The sequence below is a fragment of the Suricata suricatta genome, chromosome 2 (assembly GCF_006229205.1).
Source record: "Suricata suricatta isolate VVHF042 chromosome 2, meerkat_22Aug2017_6uvM2_HiC, whole genome shotgun sequence".
NCBI lineage: Eukaryota > Metazoa > Chordata > Mammalia > Carnivora > Herpestidae > Suricata > Suricata suricatta.
In genome coordinates, this window is record NC_043701.1 from 106,567,458 (window position 1) to 106,582,319 (window position 14,862).

At 46.6% G+C, this 14,862-nt stretch overlaps 1 protein-coding gene across 1 annotated transcript in view; it reads right to left on the reverse strand.

Moving 5' to 3' along the window:
- The window catches only part of PCNX2 (pecanex 2), a 292,774-nt gene that overhangs the window by 18,162 nt on the left and 259,750 nt on the right, over window positions 1-14,862 (reverse strand). Inside the window, exons 28-29 of the mRNA XM_029919353.1 lie at window positions 11,666-11,899; window positions 9,843-9,955 (exon numbers count right to left, since the gene is read on the reverse strand). Of these exons, the coding sequence (XP_029775213.1) occupies window positions 9,843-9,955; window positions 11,666-11,899 (347 nt within the window). The remainder of the gene's footprint in view (window positions 1-9,842; window positions 9,956-11,665; window positions 11,900-14,862) is intronic.

Consider the following 14,862-nt stretch of genomic DNA (forward strand, 5'->3'; position numbering starts at 1 on the left):
GGTGTGAGGAGGGAAAGGGGGGTAGCCATGGAGTAGCCCAGCTGGCCCAGGCAAATGTCCACACAGATGGGGGCGACCTGAGGAATTCCTAAAGAGCAGACAGAACAAACAGTGGCAGAGAGCCATGTCACGGCGCTGGTCACTTCTCCGCGCCTGGGTTTTTCTAGCTGTGAAATGGGGCCAATAAAATACTGCCTTACCCTTCTCTCAGGCCTCAACAAAGGATGAAATGCATAAACTCACGCCAAGTGCTGAGCACTGTCCCCAGGACATACAGAGCAAGCGCATCGTAAATGTTCGTTGCTGCCATTATGCTCATTTCAGCATAAGCATCCGAGAGAATCAGAAGGATGTGCATAACCGCAGAATCCCACGTACTAACCGGGAAGCAAGCATGCCGCCTTCAGTGATGCTGTTTCAAATAAATCCCAAATGAACTGTGAAATAGTAATTCCCATGTGAGGAATGATTAACAGGCGAGCTTTGGTGAAAAGCTTTTCAAAAATACATTTGACTGCATGGTGTTTTAACACCCAGTAGTTCTGTTCTCCTGAACCTCCATATCAATGAGGTCAACTGCCATAATTCAGAGTGAATCCAGCCCAAGGCCAGCCCCGAGGACCCGAGGGGTCAGCCCAGGGCAGCTGTTCAAAATCAACCATAGGTTTTCTGACCCGGTTCCTGGAGATCCTCAGTGGGTGGTTTGTGACGGGGTCTGTATTCTCATCAATCTGCCCAAGTGACTTTGAGATTGGGGGCTCAGGGGACCAGAGAATCTGGGCGTCTCCCAGAGACATGCAGCCACCAGAGACGCTAGGGAGCTGACAACCGGAGGGCAACCCATACACCAGGCCAGGGCGGAAGAACTTCCCAAGCAGTATTGCAGTTTAAGGTCCCAGAAATGCTTGCTCCTTTCTCTGGGTTATAAATTCTTTCCTATGCTTCAAACTTACATATGTCCTACATGCCCCAAGGTTCTGACTTTAGCTGGATGACCTGATTTTAATCAGGATCGTGCATCACGATGATGACTTTGCTTATCTCCTAGATTCTGGTTTCTGAGTTTCCAAAGGCAGTCTAGCAAGTGGACCTCACTCTCATCTGCAAGATGATCCTGTATGATGTCTGGCCCTAGTTTGGGGCACCATCTTCAAGGGAAGCTGAGGAAAAGAAACTGATATTGTGTCCTGGACTTCTGAAGAACACTGCTGTCCCCAGGCTACTGCGGGTGAGAGGGGTGGGCAAGTGGTAGGTGAGACCTCAGACCACAGCAGTGACCTGCCACCAGGTCATATGTCAGGGCTCTTGGTCTCCTGCACTGCGCCTCGCATAGCACACCTATGGCTGGCTGACTTGCCGACTGGTTTTCAAGACTATATTGATCTTGGGGTTCTCTGTCATCTTGGAACCCTAGTCTACTCCAAGAGCCAGTACACCTTCTTCCTCAGGAAGACATGTTGCTGCTCTAAAATGCCACCATCATTTCACCTTTATCTCTATTTGATAAAACTTGAAGAACTTCCAAGAACTTGAAGACCATAACCAAGCTCTTAGTGAAACTATCATGACTTCCTGCAAAAGCATCCTTTTCTGTACACGTCCCTTTTTTCAGTGGGAGACCTGGTTCTTCACATAAGATAGGTCTCAAACACCCAATCTAAAAAGCATGATCAGTGTCTACTCGGTACGTCCACACTAACCCATTGGCTCTGCAAAACACATCAACATTTTAAGACATTGTAGATATTTGTGGTCTTTGCTCACTTGTATTCAGCTTGTCATTTAAGGGTTCACCAGCCCCCCGATCCCCCACTCTAAAGTGCAAAGGCTTGTCTCTGGCCTCTTCCTCCTCCCCCTGACCCCTCCCATTCTGCAGCCTCCTCCAGGAAGCCCTCCAGTCTTCCCTTCCAGGCTCTGGAAGAGCAGGGGTGAGTCCACCCCACTGAGCAATGAAGTGCCTGATGTAGAGGGAGGGGTCCAAGCCCAGACAACACAGCTCCTGGCTCTCTAGAGCCTTCCCAGGCCCAGCTGAGGAGAGGCCCTTGGACAACTCCAGCAGCTACAAAAGGGCTATGTGAAAGTCCAGTTTGGCTGGGACTCTCCCCTTCTCAGCCCCAAAGTCTCCTCCAATAGGTAGGAAGCCTCACTGCTAGATGGCAGGAAAAGGGAGCCTGGCTCTTTCAGAGCCCTACTAATGGCAGCTGAATGGAGGGACTCAGCAAACAGATGTTAGATTCCCCCAAACTCTGTGGGAATTTGTGCAAAAATACCCTTAAGTTTCCAGAAGGAGGCGAGGAAGGGAACCTCAGTCCCCCAGGGAGCTGAGTCTCCCCAGCAAAGGGTGGTGACTGGAGGGGTCCAGGCTCAGGGAAGACAGACCCAAGAAGGTCAACGTGGAAAGTGGGAGGGGGTCTCAGATTCCACAGTAGAACCCGACGCAGACAGAAGGGCGACGGAGAGGGGGCGAGGGTTTTGTCCAAAGCCACTCAGGGCAGAGCCAAGACCCGGATGTGCTGGCTCCCGGCTCTAGGATCCCCCACACCCCCCAGGCAGCCTGGCCTCCAGACAGCCCCACTCCACGCAGCCTCCCTTCCCCCATGCATTGTTCTCAATGTACTCATCCTCCCTAATTTTGCAAGTACATATTTTTATTTCTTGAGGACTGTCCATCAGAGCTGTGACACTGTTGTCAAAAATACGTCCCCAGCAAATCTATCAAATAAAACAGAGCTGTGACTTATGCCTGGCTGCTGTATTAAGACCCATCAGGGTTCAAAACTCATCTGTTAGCTCTTTAACATTAAATGTGCGAGAATGACTCATCGTGCATGAAGCACACCTAAGGGAATATTCCTGATTTTAAAATTATGCAAGAGGGGTGCCTTGGGTGGCTCAGTCGGCTAAGCGTACAACTTCGGCTCAGGTCATCATCTCGTGGTTTGTGGGTTTGAGCCCCGCATCAGGCTCTGTGCTGACAGCTCAGAGCTTGGAGCCTGCTTCAGATTCTGTGTCCCCCTCTCTCTCTGACCCTCCCCTGCTCATGCTCTGTCTCAAAATAAATAAAATTTAAAAGATATTTTAAAAACTTATGCAAGAGTATATTGTGCACATGCTCACACATACACACACACAGAGGTCATGGGCCACTCATGCTTTGAACATAGATGTGACTACGTACTAAATAAAATTTTAGCAAGTTGAACCCATCATTGTATAAAAATAATATATCATGACCAAATAGAGGTTGTCTTAGAATTTTAAGGCTATTTCAGCATGAAGAGCTCTATAAATATGTAACTCATTACCTTAATAGTTTCAAGGAGAAGAATATCATCTGATGCGTGACCCCACCTTTCCTGATAAAAGCTTTATTTAGCAAGCTAGGAAGAAGAGGAAACTCCCTGACTTGATAAAACAGTCAGCTGGAAACCTGCAACACACCTTACGTTTTAATGCTAACAGAGAACTCTTGTTCCTGTGACATGTGGACGAAGGCAAGGGCGCTGTGGTAAGCAGAATAACAGGCCCCCAAAGACGGCCATATCCTCATCCCTGTGACCGGTGAACATGTCACCTGCAATAACAGAAGGAATTTTGCAGATGTGATTAAATTCGGGATTTTGAGAAGGGGAGATGATCCTGGACCATCTGGGTGGGTCCGATGTACTCACAAGGATCCTTGTGAGTGAAAGGAGAGAGCAAGAGAGGTAGAGTTGGAGTCAAACAGAGTTTGAAAGATGTTGCACTCCTGGCTGGAAAGATGGAGGAAGGCCAGCCTCTAGAATAGACAATGCATTTCTCCCCTCGGAGCCTCCAGAAGGAACACAGCCCTGCAGACATGTTGATTTTAGCCTCGTGAACGCCATTTTGGACTTCTGACCCCTCAAACTGTAGGGCAATTAACTTATGTTGCTTTAACCCCCTCCCACCAAGTGTGTGGTAATTTGTTATAGCAGGAATAGGAAACGCACACAGATGGTCACTTCCAGCACTGCACCGGGGGTCATAGCCAATGTAATAAGAAAAAGAGTGGGGATAAATATTGGGCAGGGGAATGCCATAACGTCATTACTTGCAGATAATCAAAGAGAATTAATTGGAATATTATGTTTGTAACAGAGCTCATTAAAGGCACCTAAAATAAGATCATGGTAAAAAAAATTAATCACTGAGGCGCCTAGATGGCTCAGTCAGTTAAGCGTCTGCCTTCAGCTCGGGTAATGATTTCACGGTTCATGAGTTCAAGCCCCACATCAGGCTCTGTGCTGACAGCTTAGAGCCTGGAGCCTGTTTCAGATTCTGTGTCTCCCTCTCTCTCTGCCCCTAATCAGAATAAACCTAAAAAATATCCAGAAATAATGCATCAAGAGATTTCAAATCTCAAAAATAAAGATAAAATTTTACCAAAAGACATTTAAAAAATTGAGTGATTACAAAGATACACCATATTACTGAATGAGGTTCCTTTTCTTTCTCCATCTATAAATTCCAGACAATCATCATCAAAATTCCAGCAGAGGTTACTATAAAATGTAATTCTGAATTTCACCTGAAGAGAACATGAGCAAGAATAGCATCCATCACAAAACGGCAATAAAAAGTAAAAACGGGGGTCTAGGCTTATAGGATATCAAAACAACGTATCGCTCTAGTAAACCAAACACTATACTATGGTTTTGTTATAAGAATAGAGAGATTGAGCACTTTAACAGAAGTGTAAATCCAGAAGGATACCACCTATGAATGGGAATGTAGAACATAGCATACGGCAAAAGTGGTATTTCAAGTTATGGTGTTTTTAACTAAGTGACCAAATCACTAATGAGAAGCTACTTAGCAAATGGTATTGGACTATCAGCTATCCATTTGGGGGAAAAATGGATCCCTATCTCTCATCACGAATGAAAATATATGTGAATTTGTTGGGAGCCAGTAGTCTAGGAGCCTCATTCTCCAACACGTACTACTGGCTACGTGTTGGCCCAGGCCATTCCCCAGGGTTGTGTTTCCAGCGAGCATCCTTGAGGGATGAAGTGACATCTCTCTCTGCTAAGAAAAGGCTGATTCCCTAAACTTAGTGAGCATCTCTGGTCATAGAAAATGGTACTCTGCATCACCTCTGTGGGCCTTGAGGGCAAGGGGAGCTGAAGCTAACACACCAGTGCTCATGCTGTCACTGTGCGATGAGAAACAAAGTCCTTTGTCTCTGACCCACGAGTCTAGTATCCTCCGATAGAATCCATGAAAATGTAACAAGGTAGGAAGAGGAAAACCAAATCCAAAGACTTGATAGGAGGCAAAAACTAAATGGAAAGAAGTAAAACTATACAAGTATCAGAGGAAAATAGGGGATTATTTTTATTTCCTGGAGATGAAAAACAAAACACTTTTAAGAAAGACACAAAATCCAGAAATTATAATTTTTTAAAAAATGTGCCATAGGTAAAAATAAAAGTCAGGTGTGCCTTGACAGAAAATATTTTTAACACATATATATTTTTAAAGGTTTTTGTTTAAGTTTATTTATTGTGAGAGGGAGAGAGAGGGAGAGAGAGAGGATATCAAGCAGGCTGTGCACTGTCAGCACAGAGCCGGATGCAGGGCTGCATCCCATGAACTGTGAGATCATGACCTGAACTGAAATCAAGAGTCAGATGCTTAACTGACTGAGCCAGCCAAGCACCTCCTGAAGGTGTCTTTTTTTAAAGTCTATTTATTTATTTTCAGAGAGTACACACATGTGTGTAGCAGGAGAGGCAGAGAGAGAGAGAGGGAGAGAGAGAAAAATCCCAGCAGGCTCTGCACACCTGGTGCTGGGCTCTGTTGTAGGTTAGCAAACGGAGTAAAAACTGAAAATCATTAACTTGCTGTTTTGGCTTCTATAAACTGCTTTGCCAATGCAGCTCTCTGTTCACTGCTCTATGTGGCTCTTTGTTGGGATTACCAGAAGGTGCTAACCTCGCCTGTAAATTTGCCTGCTTTCCAAATGCCAACTTAGATCATATAACTGCACTCCCACCCCCTCTTTGAAGCTGACCGGGCAAAGTATGCGCGTGGGAAGTCACAGAGTCACTGTCTCACAGAACCCGGAGCGCCTGACTGTGATTGGTCATTCCAAGACCCTCTTAAGACAAGAACTTTAAAATTGATAGGGTCTCACCGGAATTACTGTCCGTTTGTAAAGATGTGACTGGGTGTCCTGAAATTGCTGTAAACTCTAATTGGCTAACTAAATGATGATGTTTGATGCCTTGCTAAAGTCAATTGAAGCTCGCTGCCACCTTTGTTCAGGGCCATGCTCTGCTCCCCAACACCAGGAAGACCAGGTTTGGCCCGGCTGTAAATGAAATTTTGTCTCGCTTCTATTCAGCGCTTGGAGGTTTTTATCATCTCTTTACAACAGGCTCGATCTCATGAACCATGAGATTGTGACCTGAGTTGAAGTCAAGAGTTGGACACTTAACCAACTGAGCCACCTATACGCCCCAATACATATTAATATCTTAATATGAGAATACCTCCTAAATATCATTAAGAGCCTAATAAAAATGGGTAAAGCCTATTCATGGGTGGCAGGCAATTCACAGAAAAGAAAATGTGACCAGTAAATATGTAAAATGATCCTTACCCTCACTATTAATAATAGCAATGCAAATTCAAATGAGAATGAGATAATTTTTCACCCTGGAGACCAGAAAAATTAAAGATCGAATATCTGGCATTTGTGAGGATACGGCCAAGCGCTCTTGGTTGGATTACAAACTGGGGCAGCATTATGGGACAGCAATTTGACTCTGTGTATCTATAAAAAAATTACATTTAAACATTTTTTTGAGTTGTGGAATCATTGTTTTTCTTGCAAGAAGAAACATTTATTGGATTCTAGCGTATACAGTGTAGACCACAGCTGTTTGGCTGAGCAGAGGTGGGGGCCTGCCACGCTCCAGCCTCCCCTCACACGGCGTCCCTACTGCTCCCCACGACACAGCCGGCTAAGTCAGAACTTCACGGACGTCAGGCCCCCAAAGCCGCTGGCCCAGGGCAGCGTGTCAAAGCAGTCACCTTTAGTCATCAGCGACTGCACTGAAAGTGCTGTAGGACTTTGCTGTGGTAGGGGACCTCTCCGTAAAGGGAACGCGTCCCAGAAAATCCAATCTTCCCCTAGAGTGCCGACAGGATGATTCCCAGATTTTTCTCATCACCATGTTTCGAACAAACAGAGCTGACATGGAGTGTGAGAAACTGTTTGGAACAAAGAAAATCCCATCAAAACAGGGTTTTAAAAAAAGCAGCTGGTGAGCCTGGTGCTTTAATCAAGGAAGAAATAAATAAAGCAGACCGAGCAAGAAACACCTGGGTCGGGACTATCTGAACAAGTCACACTAAGAGCAAGATGGAAGGAGTCTTTGAAAGTAGCTTAGGCAGGAGCTGAACGAATGAATCTTTGAGGCATTTTATTTGTAGTTTGCAAAGAGAATTAGAAGTTATTATTAGTATTTTTTAAACCAACTTCAAATGGGTCAAACAGAAGATCAGTGGCCTGGATGCTGTGACTATGTGAAGATTCATTTTGTGATTCCAGGATCTTCCGCAGCCCTTCCCCAACCGTACTCTATTCAGCGAGGAGCCCTTTGCGAGGAGCCCTTTGCAAGCAGCCACATCATCCTGTTTTACGAAGCCCACACACACACACGAGCCTTCTGCTAGGCTTTCAGTCATCAAATCTGGCCCCAGACGACCCCAGAGGGAACCACCGGGGTCTATAGCATGAGGCTGAGTCAGGCAGGAGAAGCCAGTCAGCTTGACCCTGGGGCATTTCCTATAACAAGCTTTAACCCCACACTAAAATGCTTAAGTCAGTTAGCATTTCTCACCTGTGAAGAAAATCGTAAAAATTCAGAGTGTGGGAGTGGAGAGAATAGCTCTACCCCCGTGTTTACCTTTTCCTCTGCGTGACTCAAGGCTGCTGCATCCAGAGAGAAATGAAGAGACGTGCCAACCATACCACTTCACCCCCCACCAATTCCCCAACCGAAACGGAAGGCGCCCTTCCAGAACTTTCCACCGCGAAGGGCTCACAGCTGACCCCCGCAGAAGGGCATTCGGGAACAGTCAGCAAGTGCTCCCTCGACTTACTTCTCTAAAGCCCAGAAGTTGTGAAGGTTGTTAAGCCAATACATGAGTGGCTTTTGCCCTTCAGAAGTGTGTGATCCAGCCTGCACTCACTCTGGCTGAATAGCAAACCAGTATCACTAGTAGGACACAGAGGAGGAAGTCCAAGCAGGGAAGAAACCAGTGAGGGGAGCTTGAAAAGGCTCTGTCTGATGCTGAGTCTTGGCCACACACTGCAGTCACCCCGCATCTGTGAGAAATCCCCAGGCGTGGCTGCCCCACGGAGGTCCTGAGTCAGGACTGGACCGATCCGGACTGGCGGTAGGGCCTGGGCACCAGGATACTTAAAAGCTCCCCCCCCACCCCCAAGGAGACTTGAATGTGCACCCATCAAGGTGATCCTGAGGACAAGCAGAGGCCACAACATCTGGCTCCTCGTGCTAGGTACCAACGGAGAAGTCTGAAATGGCCAGCGATTCTGGTGATGAGAAGATGACACGAAATCATAAGAGTAGCTTTTTGAGAGTAACAGGAACAGAAAACAAATTGGCAGGGGGGTGGTGGGGGCCACTGACCACAGCATCATTCATAAGGAAAGTACAAGAGCTTGTTCATGAATGCAAGACTAAGACCAGGGTGACGGAGGCTGGAGGGTGAAAGGGACAGGAGAGAATTTAACTTTATTTTTTGTTCTTTACGAAGAGAAACATGGAGATATTATTCATCCCTACAAAGAAGGAAATTCTACCATTTGCAACAACATGGATGGACCTTGAGGGCATTATACTAAGTGAAGGAAGTCAGATGGATGAAGGCAAATACCATGTGATCTCAATACACAGAATCTAAAAAAACAAAACAGCAAGAACAAGACCAAGCTCATAGGTACAGAAGACAGACTTGTGGTTGCTGGTTGGGGGGAGGCAGCGCAAAATGGGCGAAGGAGGCCAAAAGGTACCAACTTTCAGTCATAAGATAATTAAGTCATGGGGATGTAATATACAACATGGTGAGTCTAGTTAATGATGCTCTATTGCACACTTGAAAGTTACTAAGGGAGAAAATCTTAAAAGTTCCCAACACAAGATAAAAGATTTGTAATGTAATAAAAATATGTATGGTGATGAATGTTAACTAGACTTATGATCATTTTGCAGTTTTTACAAATATCGAATCATTATGAAATGAATATAATCTTACATGTCAACTGTAGGTCAATTCATTTTTAAAAAAGGAGAGAACCTTGAGCTATTGACAAACAGAATAGGAAGATCTGGTAGAAACAGAGTTTGAAAAAACAGCTGAGGGGACATCCAATTACTCAAAGCCCCCCAAAGACAGGTCAGGGTAGGGTCTACACCGGAGCACAGATGTGATGATTTTCTTTCGTGTGGAAAAATGGGGAAAGGGAAAAAACCTTTGTTAAGCATTAATTTTGCTAGAGACTAGGCTAGGTAGTTCCTATAAATGGTTTCATTACATCTTTTCAGCAAATCCATACCTCATAGCACAGACGGCCCATACCCAGAATTCTGGGGTTTTGGCTGTCCCGTATTAGTGGCATTTCTAAAAGTAGAACTCCAAAAGGTCACAGTGCTCAAGAAAGCCTTCTTATGGACCCAACAGAATTTACTATGGAAAGAACTATCTATAACTTTAAAATAAAGAAAGTGATTGACGAAAATCTGTCAGAAATTCAATGTTGGTGCCTGTGCTGTTTCTTCAGGTACCTGAGAGCCATGTTGTGAGCCGCCGTCCCCAGAGCTCGCCTCCCCAGGATGCACAGGGCAAAGGACAGGGTCACTAGAGGAGAGTCCTCATCACTGTCGAGGTTCTTGGAAGGCTGAAAGAGCAAGGGCGTTAATTCAACTTTCGCACAGGTTTCAACTCATACTGATGCAGAATCATAAAGGTAGAGTTACAGGGGGCTTTGTGCCAGCCATTGTGGTCACTGAGTCAACTAGAACACCCCAGGAGTGGTGAACTCTCTGCTTCCTCAAGCCCTTTCTCTTGTGCTTGGACATGGAAAAAAATTGAAATGAGGAAGCTACTTTAGGGGCAAGATGGCACTAAGGGGTGCCTTGTTGATCTAATTCTCTGGAATTTTGAATATGGCAGTTCAGGTGAAGATGGTCAGGGCTTACAGTCAGATGGATGCCAAACTTAGCACTGCCCAGTGCAAGATGTGTCTAGCAGGGAGGGAAGTGTATAGGAATCGCGTGCAGGTGAGGGTTCTCTGTTCTTCCTAGAACGAGAAGCCCACTGAAGTGACTGTAAGTCTACAATCAACAACTAAATTTAAGGGGTCATCCAAAGTGAGCAGAAAAAGAGGGGTGTGGGAGAGATGCAGAAAAAAGAGTCGAAGTATCTTTTTGCAAAGGAAACAATCTCAGGAACCAAATGAGGAAAAAACACCATCACAGGGATAGCTAGGAATATCAATAGATTCTTTGACCCTCCCAGCCCCCTGAAGAGGCCAAGCACTGGTTATGATATGAGCATGTGTTCTCCTTGCTGCACCTGGGAAAGGATTCTGCCACCTGCTCCTTCTGCAACCTGCTTTTAATCCCTCACAGAAAGGTCAAGGACCTGGGTTGGGTCATTTGGTTTGTCGTCTCAAGTCTGCTGACAGACTTCATCACTACTGAGGAGGTTGTGTTCATTTTGGAGCGACTGTCTCCATCAGTCATATGGATTCAGCTTTTCAAATCCCAGGATGCAAAGTCAACCAAGTCCCTCCATTTGCTTCCCTTCCTCTTCTCCCACCCTTGATCCTCCTCCATGCCAACCCTCCTCCTCTTCTTTCTAGAAGCTGTCACTATCCTTGTTTTCATTTCTGAGAGTCTGCATTCACTGCCAGAAATGTCCTCAGCATGGGAACGGTAATGCCCGAGAGACACTTCTGCGGGAGTGACGTGGGCCATCTTGATGGCTAAGCAAGTTGGTTGCCTGCCCATGATTCAAATGTTCAGCAAATCCTCCAGATTTCAGCAGAAATATCCTTTGTACAGAAAAAAGCAGCTCTAAACAAAGAAGTTTCCGGACTTTTAAAGTGACAATGGACGATTAAATCTGTGCTAACCCTGAGCGTAGTATAGAGAGAAATATCCCTTCGAGGCTCCCCTATTGGAGAAGTGGTATGTGGATTCTTTTTTTAAATTTTGCCTAAGTGTTAAATAAACATTTATCCAAATGCTATTGTCTGTCTCCTGTACATTATCATAGTCTACCATATGGTCTAAGAAAGAGGGGCGCCTGGGTGGCTCAGTCGGTTGAGCGTCTGACTTCGGCTCAGGATATGATCTTGCAGTCTGTGAGTTCGAGCCTTGTGTTGGGCTCTGGGCAGCTTGGAGCCTGGAGCCTGCTTTGGATTCTGTTTCTCCCTCTCCCTCTCACTCTGCCCCTCCCCCACTCACACTCTGTCTCTCTTTCTCTCTTAAAAATAAAATAAAAACATCAAAAAAAATTTAAAAAAGAAAGAGACAAGACTTGATAAATGCTCCTTGTTTATAAGTTTAATCCAAAACCTCCAGCCCCCACCTCCCTGACCTACCTCCTGTCTTTTCCGTGCACAGTACTGAATCCATTCTAGATAAACGTTACAGTAGCTGGCTCGTGTTATCCCCTGGAGACACGGGACATAGTCATCATCGGTGTTAATGTTGAACATTGCGAGGTCACGCTCAATGTAATGCCACTTGGCAAAAGGCTGCAGGGACTTCAGGAGCGACTCATTTTTGATCCACGAGAGAAGTTTGGGGGACGTCACCATATAGTATATGATGCTCTGTAGAGAGAAGGCAAGATTTGGAGCCCTTAGAGCCCCTCGAAAGACACAAAGACTTTTTCTTTATTGTATCTTATAACGTAAATCAATGCCAGGGAAGTATGAGACCTATTCCCGACATGTGGTGTCATGGTGTTTCCTGACAGGGTTAATGCTTACTTGAGACATTCTAAAAGGTCCTGTCTCGGGGCGCCTGGGGGGCTCAGTCGGGTAAGCGTCTGACTTCGGCTCAGGTCATGATCTCATAGTCCGTGGGTTCAAGCCCCTCATTGGGCTTGGTGCTGACAGCTCAGAGCCTGGAACCTGCTTCTGTGCGTGTCTCTCTCTCTCTCTCTCTCTCTGCCCCTCCCCCACTTACTCTCTGTCTCTCAAAATAAAGACAAAAAAATAAAAGGAAAAAAAAGAAAAAAAATAAAAGGTCCTGTCTTAAGGGTCACCTTAAGGGATGAGGGAAGTGGGAAGAACAGAATGCTAACAGAATGTGCCAGAACATAATTTCCATGGTGAGGAAGAATGACAGCCAGCTCTGCCCCTTTGGAGAGAGACACACAAGAACACCCCTGGGTTACAGCAGGCTCCTGCTGAGGCCACATGTGGCTAAATCTGTCTGAAAGACACTGGAGCAAGACCCTCTCCCAGCCCCCCAGCCAAAGACTGTTTAATGAGCAAAAACAACTAAATGCTTACAAAATTTTTTTTAAATGTTTATTTATTTTTGAAAGAGAGACAGAGAGTGGGGGGTGGGAAGGGGCAGAGAGAGAGAAGGAGCCACAGAATCCAAAGGAGCATACAGCCTGATGTGGGGCTCGATCTCACACACTGGGAGATCATGACCTGAGCCGAAGTCAGATGCTCAACGGACTGGGCCACCAGGCACCTCCCCCCACCCCCACCCAAACAACAAAATTCTTACAGAAAGTACTTATGATATAGAATTGTTGAAACACGCACGTAATCCTGGGTGCCTGGACAGCGGACATCTGTGATGTGTTCAAAATAACCCATGTTTCCCCTCCATCAGACATTCCACTTAGGAATCCCAACTGCGGAAAATGCCACTCTCGGGCTCCCTCATGCTAAGCCACAGCTTTACCGAAAACGGTCTTGTAGTCTGTGAATGAAATGTGTCCTTCAGAAAGGCTAGCACCCAGCCTGGAGAAGTCAAATTTCAGCAGAGAAAATAAATATCCAAGTCAGATGTGGGTGCATCTGCAGCAGATGGTGATATACCTTCATTATAACCTCCTCTACGCTTTATTACCACAGGCAGCTGAAAGTGGTACTCAGTGCCACCGAGGCTGGAGTGGCCCCAGGAACGTGGCTTGCATGTCACCTGGGAATCACGAGAGACAGGGAAGGGTGGCCTTTGGTGCATAAGAGGCAGTGATGCGTGCTCCTGTGGCCCTCTCTGATTGTAAAAACACATTCTTCCCAAGGAAGAAGACAGGGCGTAGGTGACTTGACAGCTGTGACTAAGTGGCCGGAGACATGCTCTGCAAGGCAGGCTCCTGCCCTCTCTCCTGCTCTTCCCTCCCTTTGGCTGGGACATGAGATCCAGAGCATCAAAGTCGGAGCTTGCTGATGAGGGTCCAGTTTCAGATTATCTGAGGAGTTTGAGCAGGTGTGCAGACGGCCCCACGTGGTCCCTGGATTTGGGTGAAACGACGGCAAATGCCCGACTCAGCCATGCTTGGCTGTTAGGTCCACGGCAGCCTGGGCTTCGGGAAGGCTGATCCGGAGCTCATGGCATGTAGCCTTCCCTCTTTGGGGCATCTCCTCCGTAAGGCTGCTCCACCTGCCCCCAAGGTGGCCGAGCGGGGAAAATGAAGTCCACGGTTCATGCGCTCTATCATTTCTGCAGCACTGGGCTCAGGACAACAGTGCCGACCTGGAGGAGTCCCTTCAGTGTAAGAGCAGAAGGGAAGGAGGAGGAGGCCACAGGAGGCTGAAGTGGGAGAGGCACAAGTGAAGCCCACTTCTCTTCATTTTTCTGAGATTTAAGACGAGGGAATGAGTATGAAGAACTCAGCACACGCCTGGCCCACAGCTTATCTTTGGCATATAAGTCCTCGGATCCAGGACTTACCCATACAGGGGCTTGAGGCTCAGGGTTTCAGTGCCAGGTGCCCAGGTGAGGGGCGAAGAGTAGGGGTGAGCGGACAGAGGGCATGTGGGCCAGGAGACAGCTGAGTCTGTGGCGGTCGTCAGAGCGCCTTCCAATATTCAAGAATGTCAGTTCTGAATCTGGAAGGTTTTTTAAATTAATTAATTAATTAATTTTTAATTTTTGAGAGAAACAGAGCGCAAGCTGGCAAGGGACAGAGAGGGAGGGAGACACAGAATCCAAAGGAGGCTTCAGGCTCTGAGGTGTCAGCACAGAGCCCGATGCAGGGCTCAAACTCATGAACCGTGAGATTGTGACTTGAGCTGAAGTCGGATGCTTAACTGACTGAGCCGCCCTGGGGCCCCTGAATCTGGAGGGTTTTCTAATGTCCACTTGCTGGCAGGATAATTTAATGCTTTTATGATGCAGGCAGTTTAAACAGCTGACCCAAGGTCACACGCACAGGAGGATCCGTGACTGGCCAGGGGCACAGCGTCTCGCCCGACCATTACGCAGGGTACAAAGAACATCTGGCTCTAGCCAACCGCTGGCCTGGTATTTCCCCGATATGTCCTGAGCACATGTGCCAGACAGGAACAGCAAACCAAACCTGAAGGACCTTTACCTTCTCGTTCATTTCTCGGGAGGAATGAAAATCACCCCCTCGAGCGACGGAGTCAGAATAGTTAATGAGGATTTTGATTCCCAGAGGTTAAAACTTCCTCCTCCAGGTCTGGCAAAATCTTGCAGCATTGACTTCCCAGTACTTCCCCGGCTCCCCTCACCCTGGAGGAATCACACCACACACCCAATCATTGCAAACCCTACCCCATTTCCACTTCGCTTCAGCAGAAATTCC